General features: G+C 48.9%; 1 protein-coding gene across 3 annotated transcripts; it reads right to left on the bottom strand.

Moving 5' to 3' along the window:
* Positions 1-353: 353 nt before the first annotated feature.
* ERLIN2 (ER lipid raft associated 2) lies at positions 354-18,368 on the bottom strand. 3 transcript variants are annotated; one of them, XR_009560525.1, is made up of 13 exons: positions 18,224-18,368; positions 16,872-16,993; positions 15,508-15,589; positions 14,388-14,434; positions 12,599-12,660; positions 12,291-12,416; positions 8,647-8,720; positions 8,421-8,479; positions 7,799-7,890; positions 6,972-7,061; positions 5,205-5,284; positions 4,403-4,795; positions 354-3,838 (listed from the first exon to the last, which is right to left on the bottom strand). XR_009560525.1 is itself a non-coding variant. In XM_030833124.2 (12 exons), the coding sequence occupies exons 2-12, from the start codon at positions 16,976-16,978 to the stop codon at positions 4,595-4,597; spliced, it is 1,020 nt and encodes a 339-aa protein (XP_030688984.2). In that variant the 5' UTR covers positions 16,979-16,993; positions 18,224-18,368; the 3' UTR covers positions 354-4,594. The 3 variants fall into 3 exon arrangements, 2 of the variants coding, with proteins under 2 accessions (XP_030688984.2, XP_030688992.2); XM_030833124.2 differs by having other exon boundaries at positions 354-4,795; XM_030833132.2 differs by lacking the exons at positions 16,872-16,993; positions 18,224-18,368 and having other exon boundaries at positions 354-4,795; positions 12,599-12,719; positions 15,508-15,575.
* Between the last annotated feature and the right edge of the window lie 1,345 nt (positions 18,369-19,713).

The following is a 19,713-nucleotide window of genomic DNA, read 5'->3' as shown; positions in this document are numbered from 1 at the left end:
TTTAATTTTAATTGGAGCCCAGAAGTGGGCAATTAATTTCAACAGGGCCAAACTGGCTAATTTTCTACCTGTCTACTGCATTGCTGGAAGTACGAATTCTCAATACTGCGTTTGCTGAATTGCAGTGTTGTTCCTTTCTTCCTCTACGTGCTATCCTACCTGTAATCTTATTCCACGTTATCACATCTGTTTGATTTCCCACTTAGTTACCTGTGTTTTCTAGCCTGTTTTTCCAGATGACTGAAAATAAGTTATTTTTGAACACTTATGCACCGTGCTAACCCCTTCACATGCGTTTCATTTCACAATGCGTTTTCATTTCATCCACTCAACCCATTTTATAGATGAAGAAACTGAGGCTCAGACAGGTTAAAGAATTTATTCAAGACCATACATCTAAGAAGTGGTAGAGAAGGGATTTGAATCTTGGCAGTCTAACTCTAGAAACTACATTCTTAATTTACCTATTCAATTGTAAATCCATAGTATTTGTGTTGGGCTCTCCAACCAACAGAGAAAGTTTGGGAGCACCATTGAAAAACCTGAGAAAGCATGGGCTAGGGTTGCCAGATTTAGCAAATAAAAATACAGTTGATCCTTGAACAATGCAGGTGTTAGAGGCACTGACCCCGGCTGGCATCAACGAAAATCTGCCTATAACTTTATAGCAGGCCCTCGTATCTGTGGTTCTGCACCTGCGAAGGCAACCAACCGCAGATTGAATAGTCCTGTAGTATGCGTTTATTGAAAAAAATCCGTGTAAGAGCGGACCCGTGTTGTTCAAGGGTCAACTGTTCAGGATGCTCAGTTAAATGTGAATTTCATATAAACAACGAATACTTTTTTAGTATGTCTCACGCAATATTTGGGACATACTTATACTAAAAATTACTCGTTATTTATATGAAAATCACATTTAACTGGGCATCCTGTATTTTATTCGGCAACTCTAGGCTGGGCATATTTCCCAGACAGAGACTGCGACTTTCTTACCGAATGGATATCAAAATATATTTTGGGTCAGTTGAAAGTACCTCTGCTCTTTTGGAGCAGAATTGCAGCAGCGTTTGGAGTATTTTACGATAAATCTCCGTAGCACCTACCAAGAATTATGCCATTTTCACAAATAAGCTGTTTATTATTTCTACATTGATAATGGGAAGAGATATTCATCTGAATATATTTTTGGGGCTCGACTTAACTCACTAGGCAGAAATGTTTTATCTCTTTATATCACCTAATCTAATATTAGCTATTGCTAAATTTCACTGTAATAAAAAAAATACAAAGACTCATTTTATTTAGCAAGACTGAAAATAAAACTAAGACATCAAATCACACCTTTAGAGTTGTCTAAAACAGTTCTTCCATCTATCAGCCCAAGGCAATTAATCCAGCATATCATTTGTAGAGTGATTAATATAACAACAATCATTTCTCAGTTTCAAAGGGGGCCATTCAGTCCTCGGGGCTCTTTGCAAGTAGAATTAGTTTTGACTATTCAATCACCAGCTTGCACAAAAGCAGAAATAGGAATGGAAATACAAACACAAAATGATTGGCTATTACCTCTTTTAAAAGGAAACACCAGAAATAGTGGCTAGAACGCTACTGAATAGAACTAAAGAAGCAGTGGTTAAGTCCATAGAGGCAGAGTGACCCCTAGTCAGGATACAACTTATCCTCAATCAAACTTAAATAGGTAGTCAGTAAATATGAAGCTCTTACTTTCACTGTTTATAAATGGTGAAGTTATCTGTGTTGAAAGATAGAGACTCATAGAAACTGCAACAGATCATTTATAAAACATCTACTTTTTTCAGATCAATATAGTCGGCCCTTTGTATCTGTGGATGTGGAACCCGCGGATACAGGGGCAGCTACACTAGGCCATTTTATATAAGGGACTTGAGCATCCACGGATTTTGGTACGGGGTCGGGGGGAGTGTCCTGGAACCAGTCCCCTGCAGATGCCGAGGGATGACTATATTGCTAAAATTCTTTCAGTGATTTTTTTCCCTCTCTCAACTTAATATGATCGCAGATCCCTCCGAATTTATTTTAGTCATATAAAAATTAACAAACTGTGGCTTCCTTTCAAATATGCTGTCCTGATATTAAAAAAAGTGATTAAAAACAGTACTGAATATGGATCACTTCTGCAAAGTTTAATGAGTGAGAAACATTCAACCAAGGTGATTTTTCCTTGGAAAGTCCTACAAAAACTGACTTTTATAAACAGTTCCTTATTTTGATAGAGGTTCCATTTATCAATAGCAGCCATGACTTTACTGCCTACAGAATTGCAGGCGGTCACAGTTTACATGTTTAGAATTCAAATGTTTTCAGATCAGGTTTTCTAGTAAGTGTTACAGAAACGAAGTCACACAGACAGACTGGTTAGTTGTCCCAAGCTAAGAAAACAGCCCATTTCCATGATTTTCCTATTCAGGCAGGTACAGACAACATCGGAGTTAAACGAATGGGTACTACAACAGTTATATTTTTTGCTTAAAGAAGAAGTGACATTGACATTGAAGGGGGGCAGGTGTAGCAGGACTTCACCGAGGCTCCTTTGTGATCTAGTGCAAGGGACAAGCCATCACAGGATGCTAGTATTAGAGAGAAGTTCCGGTTAAGAATCTGAGCAAGCTTGCTATTCAGAGAGGCTGAGATGTCCTTGCTGCGTATTCCACTGGAGAGAAGTAGTGTTTTCTGAGGCTTAGGCAGCCGGTCTCAGAGCAGAGGAGCCGACAAATATGTAAATCAGGGATGCTGGATGTGACATGGTACTCCTAACAAGTGATTAATGGCACTGAAGTGGGAGGAGGGTGAGTGTATCTTAATGATGGATACCTTATGTTGGTCTTAGACTAACTGCCTTCTGCAAGGCCTTCTGAGCACATTAAAATCCATCACTCCCAGGAACATTTGGCTGCCTGCACAAAGTGTGACCAGGAATGGTGGTTTGAGAATTCTAAGTCCCACAAATTAGAACAGAGAAGGGCAACATTTAAATTAAGAGGGATTAACCCTTTGTGTATTCCTAGGCCGGCTGAACGCTCCCCCAACTCCCGAAGAGCCTGGTGCTACTTAGAAGCAAGGTAGCCCGACTTTTGGGGCCATTCGATTAATCAGAAGTCTGGGTGTGGGATCAAAAATGAGATGGAAATCTGTGCCAGAAAGTATCATTTGTAGTTTCACCGAGAAAAGAAGGGTACAGTGGGAGTTCTTCTTGGAGGGGGGCAGCTAATAACAAATCCTCAGCCAGGGCTTGTCGTGGACGATGGCAACAGGCTTGCAAGTTCACTCCAGACAGCTGCCCTCCACTTAGCGACCTGGTACACACTCCTGCCCCCAACTCCAACTTCTGGACACAAGAAAACCTTTTTTTCATGTTTGTGTTCCCCCCACCCAAATCTCCCAATTAGTAATGAAAAAACATTTGAGTGGATTCTGATGCAGTCCTGACCCAGGGACTAGGGCATGAACTCGTACCCACACAGCTGTCTCTGGAGATTTAACACTCGGTGTGACCCCTGGAGCCCTGGATTTAAAGACACCGGCCGCTTAGCGAACGGGCTCCCCCTTATCACTACATCAGACAGACCCCAGCACAAGTCACAGGCACTGAGATTGGGGAATCTTTGGGACGAGCCCTTCTTCCTCCCCCAGAGGAGGTCTTCAACCGTAGGATCCCCACAGCAATGAAAAGACACTTGACCTCAAGGAACGCGCACAGTTTGCCAAGCAGGTACCACAGTGGCTAACAAGATAGCACGGTCCCACTTCAGCAGCTTTGAAGACACCTGAGTTCTTCATTCCTGTCTTCTTGATGCTGAGTGGAACCAACGAACAGGTTAAGAGGAGAAAAAAACCAAATCACAGAATAGGTGAAAAGTTTTAAAAAGAATTGTGTGGTGGCGGCCAAACCCTGACCCTGGAAATGTAGTCGGAAGCCACCACGCTTTCAGCCCTGGGGCAAGGAGGGTGGTGTGTAGAAAAGCCTGCAAAACCTATAGCACCAGCTCTTCCTTACCAGGGCTCCAGAGAGCGGGCCTCGGCAGTAACCCACGGGCTCACGGCCAGGAGCGCCGGGAAAGCCAACATCCACCGCAGCCGTTTCTCCACAGCTCTGCTGGCAAACTTACAAGCACGTATTTGCTCGGTAGCTGGGCCTCACCCACGGGCATCTCCCACCTTGGAGGCAGGTAGAGAACACTGGACTGCCTTTCCCCAAATAAGGGGAGTCCGATCGGAGGCGACACCCTGCATTCCTCCCACTCCTTATTAATAGCATCCCTAATTAAGTCAGCTTCAAAAGGGCGAAAATCAGTGCCTGGAGCTCAAAGGGCTAGCCCATGGTTTCCAAATCTTAACAGAAGCCACGTAACCTACTTACCTGAAGAAAACCCCAATTCATCAGTCCCTACCCCCGCTTCCCAGGAAGGGGAATAGGTTTAAGTCCGTTTCTTCTTTTTTCACCACAGTACGTGGAAGAGAGTCAAAGAAGGTAGTGTGGAAGGGAGGGCTGGTTCATCATTAAAAAATAAAGATCTCTTTGAGGGTCATGTGCGGCTGGGGACAGAAACATTCAGTTCTCCTCCGCGTCTGCCTCCGAGGGCTCCTCTTCTAAGCCAAAGCTCGGCTTGTCAGCTAGCGCCTCCAAGTGCTTACCCAGGCTGCCCGCAGAGTCCACGAACATGTCAGGGATGTCTTTGCCAAAGTAAATCTTGCTGTTGGAAGCGATGGCCTTGTACTGCATCAGCTGCAAATACTCAGGGGTCAGCTTCAGCTGGAAGAAAAATGAGGAAGGAAGACTCTGATGGGGCCAGATTAGGGGAAGTCTGGGCGGCATCCCTTTACTTTCGCGAGGAGAGGGTCTCCGTGAGAACCACGCCCCCTGCGCCTCTTCCTGGTCTCAATGTTACGTTAGTAACCGCGAAACCCCTTCTCTGGGAGAGAGTAATCTCAGGTCCTCAAGATGAGAGCTGCGAGAGTTTCAGGAGTTTCTCTGTTTACCAGCAAAATCAAACTTCTCTCAGGGTCCAGCTAAGGGAAAGGGAAGGCGCTGGCCCACACGGCCCAGGAGTCCTCGCTCGCGACCACGAGGGGCTGGGGCAGGCGCCATGTTCTTACAACCACCCGGCTACTCTCAAGCCGGGCACACGCCCTCTGGCGGCCAGGCGGCGCTGGGCCTTTACCTTATTTGCTTCGGCTATTTTCATGGCAGTGTAGCACTCGGCGTCCGCCTTGGCCTTCTCCCGGGCCAGAAACGCAGCATCTTAAGAGAAGAACGCAGTGAAGTGAAGGGCAGAGGCTATCAGAAGGCTAGTCCCCGCCACTTTCCCCGACTGCCTCCGTGACCCTGGGCACACTGCTCTGGCTTCTCTGTGCTCTGATTTCCTCATTTATGAAACTGGGAGAAAGGCATTTTTCTCCTGTTTCACAAGTGGTTGTGAAAATCGACCAAGATGAAGGAGTGCTCTGACAGCATCTCCCGGTGGTGGGGCCTAGCTAACTCTGAGTAAGTCTGCCGCTGTGCCCGACAGTGTCTTTTCTGACAGCATCGTGGAGACACATCCTCTTTCTAGCCGCTTACTCCTTCTGTGGCCTGTGAGGAGAGGGACGGGACCCGCCTCAACCTCCTGTCTCCGAGCTCTCCACCCCGGCGCTCTTCCCTCCTAGTACACAGCAAGACCAAGGGAAGCCCGAAGAAGGCTCTGGATACGGCCCGAGGTGGATCTGCCCTGAAACCGACTACCATAAACAAAACAGCTCAGCCCCTCTCCAACTTCAGCTCCCTTTTCATTTCCATCAATCATTTCAGAAAGGCTCCAATTAGCAGCGCTTAAGCTGGCACAACTTGAAGGGCATGACATGCCATGGTCTAGACTAACACCTGTTTGGACTAAGACACATTTAAACTTCTACTTTGCAATCTGCTTCCTTAATCTGCTCAGACCAGCTTTCGGTCAAGCTGATGCAAAATTTTTGATATTTACTCCCTGGCCTTGGGAATGAGGCCAGCCTTGCACGAGCAACAGCTGTAGCAAAAGCCTGGGAAGCAAGCGGGGACTGGGGGTGGGTTCTTACTGCACAGCCTCAGCAAGGCCCTGGGTGGTGGAAGCCTGCAGGCCGGCTGGGGTGCATGCGGCCAACTCGACTGGCCTTAGCGCCTGGTGACCTGCGTTTATAATAAGAATGTGCTGTTCGGCTAAGAGCTCCCCAGTGAGGAGCCGCTGATCTGCAAAGGCCTAACTGGCCCCTCCACGGGCACCTGCAAAGCCCGAGAGGCCCCACCGTGGGTACTACTGGACACAGCACTGTGCAGCCTGAAGCTGGGCCCTGAGGTCTTGTTTTTGGCCTAGAATTTGCTTGATATAAAGGCACCACACGGAGGAGAAGGTGGGTGGTGGGAATGAGGTGAGAGCTGAGGGGCAGGGGACTGAAGGTGAGTGAGATTCAGAGAAGCTGGCAAAGACAACACCTCTCTCCAGCTCGTGGTGTCGGTATTGAAAGGTGTCTTCTTCACACCCAGCTTAACATCCACAGGGACCCTGAGAGGCCAAAACGATGGTGTTCACGGGCTTCTGAGGAGGGGGGCGGGTAAGGCAGGGGGGAGAAAGCTGCTGTCTGGACCTAGCTTCTTGGTTTACTTCCAATGCCAGACTGTGAGCCCAAGACAGCAGGGACCACGTGACCTCCCTTTTTCTTAAGCCTGGCAGAAGAGTCCTGGTGGCACCCAACTAAAATCTGATGAATGACTGAAACTCTCTGAAGTGGAAAATTAATGCCAGCCTGGACCGAATCTCCCCAAAACTCAAGTCAGAGCATAGAGAACAAGGGATGTTCCAAAGAAACCATAACATCTGAGCACAGAGATTACAGAGCAGAGGAAATGACCACCCCCCCCGACCCGGCCACAGAGCGGGGTTTGAGGAAAAGGCAGGTGGGAATCTCTCGCTCACCTTCGATTTCCGAAATTCTCTTCTCCGTCTCCTTCTCCATCACCTTCTGCCCGTAGGTGATTTCTGCCACCTGAGCCACTTTCTCTGCCTCTGTATTAATGAAGTTCAGAAAGGCTTAGAGCCCCGACACGTCCAGAGTTTGACGGCATTGCACCTTTCACCTGATCTGAGGCCCTGATGCAGGGCAGCGGGTGGGCTCGGGTGAAGGGCCACTGGCCCAGAGGCAGCCATGGCAGGCTCCCTCTCCCAAGTCACAGGATATTTCTCCCAAAGGAATGTTTTAAGGGTTGAGGTACAGGTTTCCTCCTGCCACTGCACTTTAGGAAGTGGCCAGGGCTGTGGCTGGTCGTCTGGTGCAGTGGTAAAGAAGCCGGGTTCAGGGGCAGAGTCCCTGGATTTGAACCCCGTTTCCATCACTTCTCTGCCATGTGACCGTGGGCAGCAATCTAGCCTCCGTGTGCTTCAGCTCAGTGAGAGGAGGTTAAGGATGCTGCCTTCCTCACCCGGCAGGGGTGGGTGTGTGAGGAGCGAGATGATTCACCCGCGAGCATTTAGAAAAGCCCACGGCTCGTAGTAAGGGCCCAATCGGTGTTATTATTATTGTGAATGAGGAATGAACTGGAAGGGCTCCTTTCATTTAAGAGATGTGTGGAAACTCAGAACTCAGGATCCCTGGCTGTGATCTGACAATTTCAGCTGTCTCCGGGGGATGCAGGCCGACCCCGCGTGTGGCAGGGCTTCGGAGGACCGAGCCCCAGGGTTCCTGAATCTCTCCACCCTCCCCAGCCTGTCTGCTCTGAAAGGGGACCCCACAAGCACAGTCAGACCAATGAGGGCCTTCTTCCGCTCTGTCTCGGCTTCCTTCTCCACCACCTTCTGCTTCTGGGCTGCAATCAGAAGCTTCGTCTTCTCACTTTCCCTGAAGGGGAGAAAAATGCACAGCTGTGAGGCCGCTGGGGACCAGCTTCTGCGGAGATTCACTGCGCCCTGGAGAAGACAAGCCGCCCCCGCCCCGGGGGACGCAAGCTGTCATTCCTTCCTCTCTCCTGGCAGGCTCTGTAACGTCCCAGGTGAAAGCGGCTCTGCTGCAGGCAGTAACATGGCTTGCCTTCTCCTCCAAAACTCATTGGTAGGAAATAAAGCATAACTGACTTCAGTAAAAGGCACCTGCCTGCCCACGCAATCGCCGCTCCCCCTCTTCTTTGGAACGAGCCGTGAAATGCCACACGCCTCCCCCCGCCCCCGCCCCGGCCCTCTGAAGAGCATCCCTGCTCTGTCATTGCGGAGCCCAGGTGAGCGTCCTGACATGCCTGCCCCATCTTCCAGGGTGGTGCGCTGTAACAAATACTCAAGAGGGGATGCCTGGCCCGGCGTCGATCAACCCCGGGATGGGATGAACGGGAGGCAGGGGAGAGCGGTGGTTACAGCTGGGGCACCGGGCACACTCACATCAGCTCGTAGTTCCTGCGGATGGCTTCAGGTATGTTGGGCTTTGTCACCCGCACAGCCTGGAGAGGGATAAAAACAGCACCTGATGGGGAGGTGAGGGGCTGAGGGACCAGCTCCCACCGGTCCTTGATCTTCCTGCACAGACAGGACAGCCTCTGGAAGAGGGGATGCACCTTCCTTGGGGGTCGGGGGGCGATGGCAGGGCTCCCACCAGGGCGGTGCTTACTTGGATGACGAGCCCGGGGGCCATGGAGGTCAGGTCCTGTTGCAGAGCCAGTTTGAGATTTTCATCAATCTGATCTGGAATCAAGACAGATAGAAAAGGGAGCTGTTACACTTTTCAGGCGGGGAGGAGGGAAGTACGGTGGTAGAGTGCAAGGCAAGACACCGGCTCACGAATGCACCCGACAGGCAAAAGGTCTTCCCAAGGCAGAGTGCTCATCAGGGCCCGGATGTCTAAAGACGCCCTGCAAGGCTCTCACAGCGGGAGGCCCACTCGGTCCTCTACGTGAGCCAGCCGTGAGCGTGTCCTTTCCCTGGGGCCTCAAGAAGACATCAGCCTCGCCCAGAAGGGAGCTAAGCTTTAAAAGGACAAACAACTCGAGCACAGTTTTTGAGTCAGGCAGCAGCCTTTCCCTAGAAACAGCAGCAACAGAAGGTGGCCGCCTGGCTTTCACGAAGAAGGAAGGTGGAATGGCCAAGTTAGGTATTTTGAAAAAGCCAAGCACATTAAATCTAGTAATTTTAGAGGTTTCTAAAAGAAAAACAGACTCTGATGTCAAGGAAAGCCCCAAGGAAGACTAATTCCATTAGGAACTCCATCAAATAACACAAGGAGAAGAATGACAATTTACAGCTCTGGAAACGAGCCCAACTGGTCTGATGTGTTGTTTGCTTTGGTCCTGATTCTCTGTCTGAAACATGACACGTGAGTCACTTCACGGACAAGGGTTGGAAGAGCTGTAACCGACTGTCCCTCTAGCTGTGGCCCTAGAACAGCGGCGCCCAGGCTGCCTGCTCTGACCTGGGCCTTCCCTGCCCTGCCCCCCGCCCATGAGATCCTCAGTAAGATCCTGGAAGAGCACTGAGAAAAGGACCCACGAAACCAGGCTGGGACATCTTCACGGAACCATCTCCCTACTGTCAGCTGCCATCTGCTTTAAGTGGCCATTCGTGATCCAGGAGCCTTTGAGGAACAGTAAGTCTAATTCCTTTCCTGTTATAGATGCTCAAACTGAAGCCCACAGAGGTTCAGTGATGTGCTCAAGCTAGTCAGGACCCAAAATAAAGAACTTGTTTAATTATTATGCTTTGGTTGTTAGGGTTGAGAACAGTACTTTCTTCAACTGTCATATCGCTAAGCAAGGGGTTTTAATACTTCTACATATCAGATACGTTCCCAGCAGCCTCTCAGCACTGAGAGAGAAATGCCCATAAGGGCAGCACCTCCCACCTGACATGGGTCTAACAATTTGACGGCTAGAGATAAACATTACATTCCACATTTTCTATTTTAAATAGGAGACCGACCAAACTTTAAGGGAGATGCCCTATACCCTCCATAAGTTAATAACACAGTTGTTTATCAGATTAAATTCTGTCTGAGTCAAGGCAGAAAATTGTGACCCAGGGCTAGTAATTCTCTAGGAAAATCTGGAAGAAATGTTTTGCATGGTGGTTTACTACCAAAGTAACACCAGTACTAAGTTGTTTATAGGTGATGGTTATGCTGACAGATGCAGATTAAGTTATGTTATTACGTGAACACAAAGAGGGTCTTCAGACAAACTTCTTAACAAGTACTGGATAACATTTTAATAAAACAGGCAAAGAGGATGCATCAGAGCAAGCAGTGATAAAAACTGCAGTCAAGCTGAAAGTCAGGGCTATGCGTCCTGAGAGGAGGGGACCAGAGAAAAACTTTCCAACTTCAAGGAACAGGATTAGAGACTTGAGTTTCTCCTTTGCAGATGCAAATGGATTCTAAACAAAACAGTGCTTGCTGGCAAGAATGATGTTAAAAGATATTTCAAAGCAAACACACTTCCCTAGCTCCTCTGTACAAGAAGTTTTACTTTACTAGGACGCCAAGTTCATCTGCAAGATAGTGAGGAGTTCTCTAATGCAGAATAATTTCACATTTTAATTCCCTCTACATGGAAATTAGAGCTCTTCTGTCTTTTGTTGTTTCAAATGCTTTGGAACGTTCATTTAATGGCACAAGTTCTAAAACAATGGCTAGAGAGAAAACTAAGATATTTTATGAAATTATATCAGTTTGAGGTTAAAAAAAAATCAACAGCAGATTTACTGAACTGTTCTTAACAGCACACTGAATCCAAACCCCACAAGAGAATCCAAAGCCTATAAAGTGAATTTAGATTCATTTTCTTCTGCAGAAAAGTCAGAAGTGCTTCTGATGATTTCCCAAATCTGAAACACAGTGCAAAAGGCTGTTTGCTTAATTAAGACGACTGGTGTCGCCAACGATTCCGCCTCTGTCTACTCTACAGAATGTTCTCACTCAGGGTCCTTTTAATGAAGATTCCTGGGAAAAATCACTGTCCAGTCCTGATGTCAAGAATAGCTGTTGCCACTGACTGCAAAGTTCATTTGCTTTTATTTTTTAATACATTTATTTATTTTATTTTTGGCTGTGTTGGGTCTTCGTTGCTGCGCGCGGGCTTTCTCTAGTTGCGGTGAGCGGGGGCTACTCGTTTTTTTTTTTTTTTTTTTTTGCAATACACGGGCCTCTCACTGTTGTGGTCTCTCCCGTTGCGGAGCACAGGCTCCGGACGCGCAGGCTCAGCAGCCATGGCTCACGGGCCCAGCCACTCCGCGGCATGTGGGATCTTCCCGGACCGGGGCACAAACCCGTGTCCCCTGCATTAGCAGGTGGACTCTCAACCACTGCACCACCAGGGAAGCCCGGGGGCTACTCTTTGTCGTGGTGCGCGGGCTTCTCATTGCAGTGGCTTCTCTTGTTGCAGAGGACGGGCTCTGGGCGCGCGGGCTTCAGTAGTTGCGATGTGTGCGCCCAGTAGCTGTGGCACGTGGGCTCAGGAGTTGTGGCTCGCGGGCTCTAGAGCGCAGGCTCAGTAGTTGTGGAGCACGGGCTTAGTTGCTCCGCGGCATATGGGATTTTCCCGGCCCAGGGCTCAAACCCGTGTCCCCTGCATTGGCAGGCGGATTCTTAACCACTGCGCCACCAGGGAAGTCCCACGTGGGTCCTTTCTGTTCTAAGCGTTTCCCTATTCCTCTCTACAGGTATAGGGTAAAAACAACAACCAAAACTCACAGAGGTTCTAGGAACTGTAAGTAGCTATGGTCCTTGTCCCAGTTCTAGAATTAAACGTGACCCTTGCTGTTCTCATCACTTGGTCCTGGTGCCCTTCATCCAGGGTGGCATGGATGAAGCCAGAAGCCAGAAGCCAGGGGAGGGAGGTCTGAGCTTCAGCTCTGCTACTAGCCAGCTCTGGCACTTTCTCCCTTTGGGCCTTAGTACCCTTATCTTGAAAGGAGGATGCTGGGTAATCTCTAAGGTTCTACTAGAACTGACCCCTCTTCATTACAAAACGATGCTTAGGGACAGTGGGAACACACTTCCATCCCAGGCCTCTGATTCAGCGCAGGAGCGAGTCCTCGCATCCACTATTACTCCTGTGCCCGACGCTCAACCACTCTCACGAGCTTCTTCCACCGGCATCAGCATTTCCCAGGAGTGCCCTGTGTGACCGCCCGCTTCCCGGGCACTGGATCTTCAACACTTCCGGGCCTTTGGTACCCATCCCGCCCTGTGGGCAGCTCAGAAGTAGGCAGCGGGGAAGCAGGGCTGCTTGAGCAGGTGATCATCCCAAGAGGCTTTCTTACCGAAGAGCTCGATGTAGACCTCCTGAAGCGTGTGGACACTGCAGAACTGGTTCAGCTCGTGGTGGATCTTGTTGAAGATGAGCGCCTTGTCGTAGTCGGCAGTGTAGTTCTTCACTATATCATACACTGGGAGGAAGGAGAGATTCAGGATGAGGACGGGCGGGACTCACCACATCCCCGGACACAGCGGCTGTCCCTTCCCGGGGCGCTGCTGCAAACACAGGGCAGGCGTGGGGCCGGTGGTGGGGCGGGGGGAGTGGGCTGCAGGGGAGGGGCTGGGCTGGGGGAGGGGCACGGCAAGCACACACCTGCGTGTGGGACCAGGAAGTTCACCACCTCGATTCTGTCGAAGTAGATCATCACGCCACCGCTGTCGGAAGAGGGACGGACACAGCAGTCAAGGCTAAGCTCTGGAATATGGTGCCTCTCCTAGGGGGTGGCGGGAGGTGTGTGACTTGACAGGAAAAGAGGAGAGTTTACGGGGGTGGGGTGGGGTGGGGGGGCGGTGAGAGGTCAGAGGCAGGAGGCTCTCCAGGCAGGAGTCCTTCCGAGCTGCTAGCGAGAACGCAATCTCGTGAGAAATCACACCTCCTAAAAATACCTCCGCGAAGAAAAAAACGAAACTTTGGCGGTAAGACAAGAGTAGTTCATCTCCTTTTAATCTGCAGTGCCTTTTGATTAAAGCAATCAATCGAAAGGAAGAGACTAAAGAAGGTAACGGAGTTCTCAGAACTTAAAAATGTGGGGTTTTATGGTCACTGTTTCTCACTTTGTTTTCACCATCACTTTAGTTCAGCCCTCCCCGCCCCGACATTCATTAGAAAACAATTTCAAACATACAGAAAAGCTGAAAGAATAGTACAACTAACACTCATATATCAAAACCTAAATTTAACAATTGTTAACATTTTACCTATCGATTGATCTACTTTTTTTTTTTTTGCTGAACATTTCAAAGCAAGCTGCGGCCAGGATACCTTAGCCCTTAACACCTGTCAAGCATCAATCTCCTAAGAATAATGACAGTCTCCTACAGAGTCACAATACCATTCCCAAACCTAAGGAAATTAGCAATAATTCCTTACCATCTAATACCCAGTCTTTCTCCAGATTTCCCCAGAAGTTCCTGTCATGGACTGAATTGTGTGCTCTCCAAAATCCATATGCTGAAACTCTAATCCCCAATGCGACTGTATTTGGAAGCAGGGCCTTTACACGGGTAATTAAGGTTAAATGAGGTTATAATGGTGGGGCCCTGATCTGACTGGACTGGTAAAGGAAAGAAGAAAAAGACACCAGAGATCTTTCTCTCTCTCCACACCTGCATAGAGGAAAGGCCACGTGAGGACACAGCAAAGCAGCCACTTGCAGGCCAGGAACCAACCTTGCTGCCACCTTGACCTTGGACTTTGAGCTTCTAGAACCGTGAGAAAATAAGTGGCTGTTGTTTAAGCCACCCAGTCTGCGGCATTCTGTTACGGCAGCCCAAAATGACTAACGCAGTTTCTGTAACGTCTTTAATAGCTGTTATTTTGGAACCAAGTTTTAAGCAAGGTTCACCATTACATTTGCTTATATCTTTACGTCTCCTTTTTGACCCAAGGCCCCTCCAAATACAATGACTTTGTGATGAAATAGGGCCAGTCATTCTGTGGGATGTTCTGATTCTGTGTTTGTCCGAGTGTTTCCTTATGGTGTGGTTTACTTTGTTACTCTGTCCCTGTTCAGACCTTCCTGACTTTTCAACCGGACCACCATATTGGTTTTCTCTTTGAATTTCCGGCCCCTGAGTTCTCCCCCTACCACCTTTCCAACATTCTCCATAGCTAGTTCTGCTGAAGTTATCTTCCTCTAGCAAGTTATTTGTGTGCTAAAAGCCTTTATCATGGCATTCGAGGCCCTTCCAAACTTGTCTCCCTTCTGTGATTTTCTCTACTGCACTCCACCACCTACTCAACTCAGAACATAGGGAGCTTGGGGGCAGAGAACTTGGTGAAACCACCGAGTGGTACGTCCCTTTTCACTGTCTCTTACTGTAGCCAGCCAGATGGCCTTGCCTCTTATTTGGGCTTCACAGCTTTATTCTGGGCGCCTTACCTTGTCCCACAAGGTACGTTCTTCACCTCATCTGTCTGGAGTGTGGTCTGGAATTAGGGGAGACATAAGATGCTGTAAGGTGAGCAGTGACAAACAAAGTGAGTTCTTTTGGGAAACCCAAACAGCCTTTGCCTTGAATACTTATTTGGGTTAAACTTGGCCTCTGTGAAATGTGAATACCCCCATGAATGTTCCTCACTTACAGAGTGCGAGACTAAACCAAGCAAAGGTACCCACCCCGCTTCCCTGTAAATGAACCACCACATGCACAAGCTGAGCAATGATGGTTTAGTGAAAAAGACCCTGGTTAGGAGTCCTAAGACCCGTGCTTACTTCCGTTTCTTCCATTTACTAGTCTTGAAACAGCAGATTCTTTATTTAACCTCATAGCCTCTAAAACCTGCTCGGCCCATTCTCAGGATTACTGTGAGACTCAAATGAGATACTGTGCACGGAATGCACTTCGAAAACCATCAAGCACAGTAAATGGCAGAAGAAACCTACAGGGCAGATGCTGATGAGGCATCCCAGGATATTTCCCTGGGTTAGTTTAAAAGTCATTCTCTGAATCTTCTTATTCCTCTTAGCTGGACATACTTCAAAGATGACTAGACTAACTTAGCCTGGCTTTGGGTCTGTCATAACTAATCCTACACCTATTTTAGATGTCGTTTCCCTTCTCCAAGTTCACCCCCCCCAATTATGTTCACGTCTCTGAAATTCAAAAAAGAACCAGCAAAATTACCATGTTTTATTTCCATCTATCTTGGTAGCCTGTGGTTTAAAACACACAGATGCACAAACATCCTATTTTTCCTTCTGCGTATTCAGAAGAGATTCTTCTCTGGTTTTGTCTTGAAGTGAAGCCATAGTTCCCAGCTGGGAATGACAGGCCAAGGCAATGACCCCGTTCAGCTATTTCAACAATCAAGTAAAACTCCAGAAGTAAGTGGCTCATGGAGCCTCATACTTTATATTATATATAGGACTTATTCTTAAGTGATTCCTTGAAAAGGCATTATACTCATCCACTCATCCAATGGTTAAGTCCTTCCAAATCACGCACTAATCACCACCCAAGTCTGCAGTCGTCCAACCCTGCCCCACAAGCCGAGTATACCTGCACAGACTTATAGGATGTGATGAATGGGAGCATGAGATGGAAGCCAGGGCCGCTGGTGGAAGTCAGCAGGGCACCGCCTCTGCAGAGGAGGGAGAGAGAGGCAGGCTTGGTTTAGCAAAGGGGTGTCTGTTACATCAATACTGTTTGGGCCCACTTTCTCTGCATCCCCATAAACATTTAATATAGAGTGACATGTGCCAGAGCCATGCCCACAGATCCCTGTCTTCCTCTCAGCTTGACCCTAATATTCTAGGAAGCCTGATGCTAAAACCTACAACCGCTATTCATGCTTTTGCAGTGAGAAAAACGGGCACACAGACAAAGTGGAATAAAGACAGCAGAATCTTTGGCTATACTTGACATAAGAGAGGAGAGCTGTTTTGTTGTATCTGTCGGGCTTGTGGCGATCCACAAGGGCAGTTAAATCCGGGAATATAGTGACCAATTAATGGTACTAGTGTTGGAGTCCAGTGACACAAAGAACCAAAAGGATAATTTTAAGTACACTTGATAAACCATCTAAATATTTTTTTGGCAGTACAGTTACTTTTCTAATCAAGTTATATGTAAATGGTAATAAAATTAAAAGCCATTTTGGGGGACATAGAAACAGATGGTGGGAAGAAATAATTAAAGGGAGAGGGGAACCCAGTCAGACTTCTAGAACTCGCTACTGGCATCCAGAGAAAAAGCATTACGGGGTACATATAAGAAGGGGCTCATAAAGACTTACAGCACATAACTTGGTTATGGAGGTGACTCAAAGGAAAGCAACCCAAGATTTATATTAAATGCTTTTTTGCTTTATATTAAGTCACAGATACATTTTTTTTAAAAAGAACAATAAAAATAAAGTGACATAATGGGTTATTGTAAGAACCACTATCCTAGAGCTTGCCTTGATGGATACAAGTCAACCTGCAGGCTCTTCCATTCTTCCTGAAATGTTAATTTTAAAGAGTAGGTCCACATGACATCTCCTCAGGTTGCCATCAAGAACCGGTACTCGTCAGAGGCAAGCTTGTGGCACCGAGATGCCCAGAGGCAAGTAGGAGAAAACAGTGTTTCAGAGATGATCTTCAAGGAGCATGATTGCCTTTAGGTTTTCTCTCTAAATCTCTCTACACGTTTATCGATTATCATCCATGGCATCAGACTACTAGGTTTTATATTTACATTTATATATGTATTTACGTGTGTGTATTCCCCTCCCCACGGTCACTGACACGAAAGCTCAATCTAGAAGACTCCCCTATTCAACAAAATGTAAACACAGTTGGTCAGCAGAATCTGTTAAACATTGACTAGGAAAGCCAGTCGTTGAACAGGAAGTTGCAAGCTACGCCGTGTCACTGCCTTACCTGTAATACACCCCAATATGTCCCTCTTCTATCTTGTGCACAGCTGAGAAGAGAGATGCACACAAGAAACTGGCAGCCACAGCCAAAACTGCTCCCAACTGAGCCATCACTGAGCGTTCACCCTGGGGGAAAAGATACAGCAAGACGTATGCGCTCTGACTTGCGGGAGAAAAGCTCTGACAGCGAGAGCACCTCCCCAAGCCGAGCTCCAGAAAGTGGCTCACGTCCAGCCTGTAGTAGTATGAACACAAGGCTAGATCTACAACTCTCTTCCTCCTTGCTCTCACTTGGCACCACCATTCCTTAACTGGCTCCAGATACAGCCGTGGCCCAAGGGAGAACCAGTGCCAATTGGGCAGCGTTCAGGACACAGCCTTCCCTTCCTGTGAACACGAACGGCCTGTCACCGGAGCCACTCATATTAGTAAAAGGGAAGCGAGGCAGCTGCAGTACGTTGGCCCAAATTACAGAGGATGTCAGATGACAGGCAGTTGTGGCTGTGTAATTCTGGTCAGAGCCTCCCAGTCCTTAATTGCCTGTCACTTCAAAGGAAACCATTATTTACTCCTTTCAGAGGCTGGAGCGACACAGACAGCATGCGAGCCGAGTTCCATGGCGGGATTCTCTGGCCTTTCATCCACCTTCCCCGTTATTCCTTTGGCCCTAAACAATATAGGTATCTAAGCAGCACTGAAGCCACACTCCCTCCCATATGCTTGACTAGCACTTTGCAACTGACAGGTTCCCCAAGCCCATGGTTAGAGGGGAAAGGGGGTTCCCCAGGCTGGGTAGACTCTGGGGCTCCTGGGTTCAACTGTATTCGGGCACCAGGACGCGAAGGAGTTGGCATCCAGAGACTCATTTCCTGAACACTGAATGATCTGGAAAAACTACGGTAACTGTCAGCGAGGTTCCCAATCGGGCGCGCCTGAGCCCACGCGTCCAGCGCGTGGATTTCTGTCTCCCGGGTCTAACTTAACTTGGGCGCAGACGTCTGCGAGGCGCTTATTTCACCGTGCGGCCTCCAGCTACCGATCTGCAACTGCGTCCTATGTGCAAAAACCGTTTCCTCCCCGAAGTCACCCCCGCCCCACCTCGCGCTCCTTCCCTGCCCTCTTCTGAGAGAGGGTCGCGAGTCCCAGGAGCCCTGGTTCGGGGCTGGAGGCTCCAAGAGCCTCCGCTCCGTCCCGCCTAGAGGCTCGCGGGGAAGGGACGGGACAGAAAGGGGTTGCTTTCCCGCTCCCGAGGGAGAAAGGATGCTGTGCTGGGGGCCGGGGGGAACCGTCGATCAGCTCCTGCCGGGAGCCTCACCGAGGCCCAAACGCGCGCGCTAAGGGGCGGGGGCCGCGTACCAGGCTGTCCCTCCAGGCGCTCCGTACTCGTCCGAACCCCTGTGCAACCGCAGAAACCGCCACACCTCTCCGCACGCTACTTCCTTCCGGGCCCGTCGCTTCGATGACGCCATTAGTTCACGCGAGAAGACCACGCCCCTTCTCTCCCTAGTTCGCCAGTGCCTCTCCCGCGCCCCGAGCGGGGGGGTGGGGGTGGGGGTGGCCGCGGGTGGCCGCCAGGAGGCGCCCGCGACGCGGTCCGGGCGGTCAGGACCGCGGTCTGGGATTTCCGGGATGGGGGTGGTGCGGGCGCCTGGAGAGTGACCCCGGGGACGAGGCGAGTGGCGGCGGGTGCTCAGACTGACGTGTCACTGTCCGAGGATTTGACTTTGGAGTTTGCTCCGGATTCCCCTCCACGTTAGGTCAAGCCTGTTGTTTTGTTTTGTTTTGCTTTTTTTCGGGGCAGGTACCAGCGACTTGCAAGCCTTCTAACCCTCTGTTCCGCTTTCCTGTAGCACCGCTGAATGAAACATCCTTTAAATGTGCAGATTAGCACCATTACGTAACTAATCAACAGTTTCTACTTTGAATTGCCCTTTATGCTTTTCTACGAGCTTTGGCCTTTGAGGTCCCTACAGCACCGTAAAGTAGATTAAGAAGGAATTATCTCAATTTTAGTGAACGAAATCTAGGTTCAGTGAGGTGCGAGGGTAGCAGTGGATGAAAGCCTGCTTTGCTCTTCCTTAACGTCAGGAGTTTAACTGCCTCGTAACTGATGCCACTCCGCACAGGGGCTCGTGCTTGTCAGTGTCTCCCCGCTAGACTGTAAGTTCCCTGAGGGTGGGGACTGCGTCTTCCTCAGCATCCCAGGCCCTTAAGTGCCCAGTAAAAACAGACCGCAGCACGGTGGCCGAGAACCAGCATCCAGACCTTGTGTCTCCCAGTCCGCAGCCTTCACTGGTCCGCAGCATCACACTAGGGCATTTCTAATTCAGCCACTGAAGTTACTGTGTTCGCAGAAGAGAGTCCACTTAATTACAGCCTTCGGTACTTGGAAAGCGTTTACACGGGGAAGATGGCAAGCTGGTGGTGCTGGACAGACTGAGGACACTGGAAAAGGAAAGTGTAGGTTTTCCAGGCATGGAACTGGCCCATTTCCAACCCCCTCCCCATCTCCTGGGGGTTTGCTCTGGGTGAGTTTGTGTTGAGATAGTTCATTATATGTTAAGCCCACAAGTGGGCGCTGCCGGGGAGCTCTGTGCCCACCTCCATAAAAGAGGGTTTCTCCTCTCCCCACCCTGTCACTGCAAATCTCCCCCTCCCCCAACACACGCATTGTGCGCACAAACTTGACCCATTTCCTGATTGATCCTATCAGAACCTGAGAGCTTTTTCTCCGCATGTTCAGTGATAGAACTGGGCCCGACACACTTAATAAAGGTTTCTTTAATAGTTCACACTTAGTAAATGTTTACTCAATAGTTGAGTGAATGAATAAGAGAAATGGAAAT

Source organism: Globicephala melas, chromosome 21 (assembly GCF_963455315.2).
Source record: "Globicephala melas chromosome 21, mGloMel1.2, whole genome shotgun sequence".
Classification (NCBI taxonomy): domain Eukaryota; kingdom Metazoa; phylum Chordata; class Mammalia; order Artiodactyla; family Delphinidae; genus Globicephala; species Globicephala melas.
Note: the sequence above shows the minus strand (reverse complement) of the source record. Positions and strands in the feature narration are given on the sequence as shown.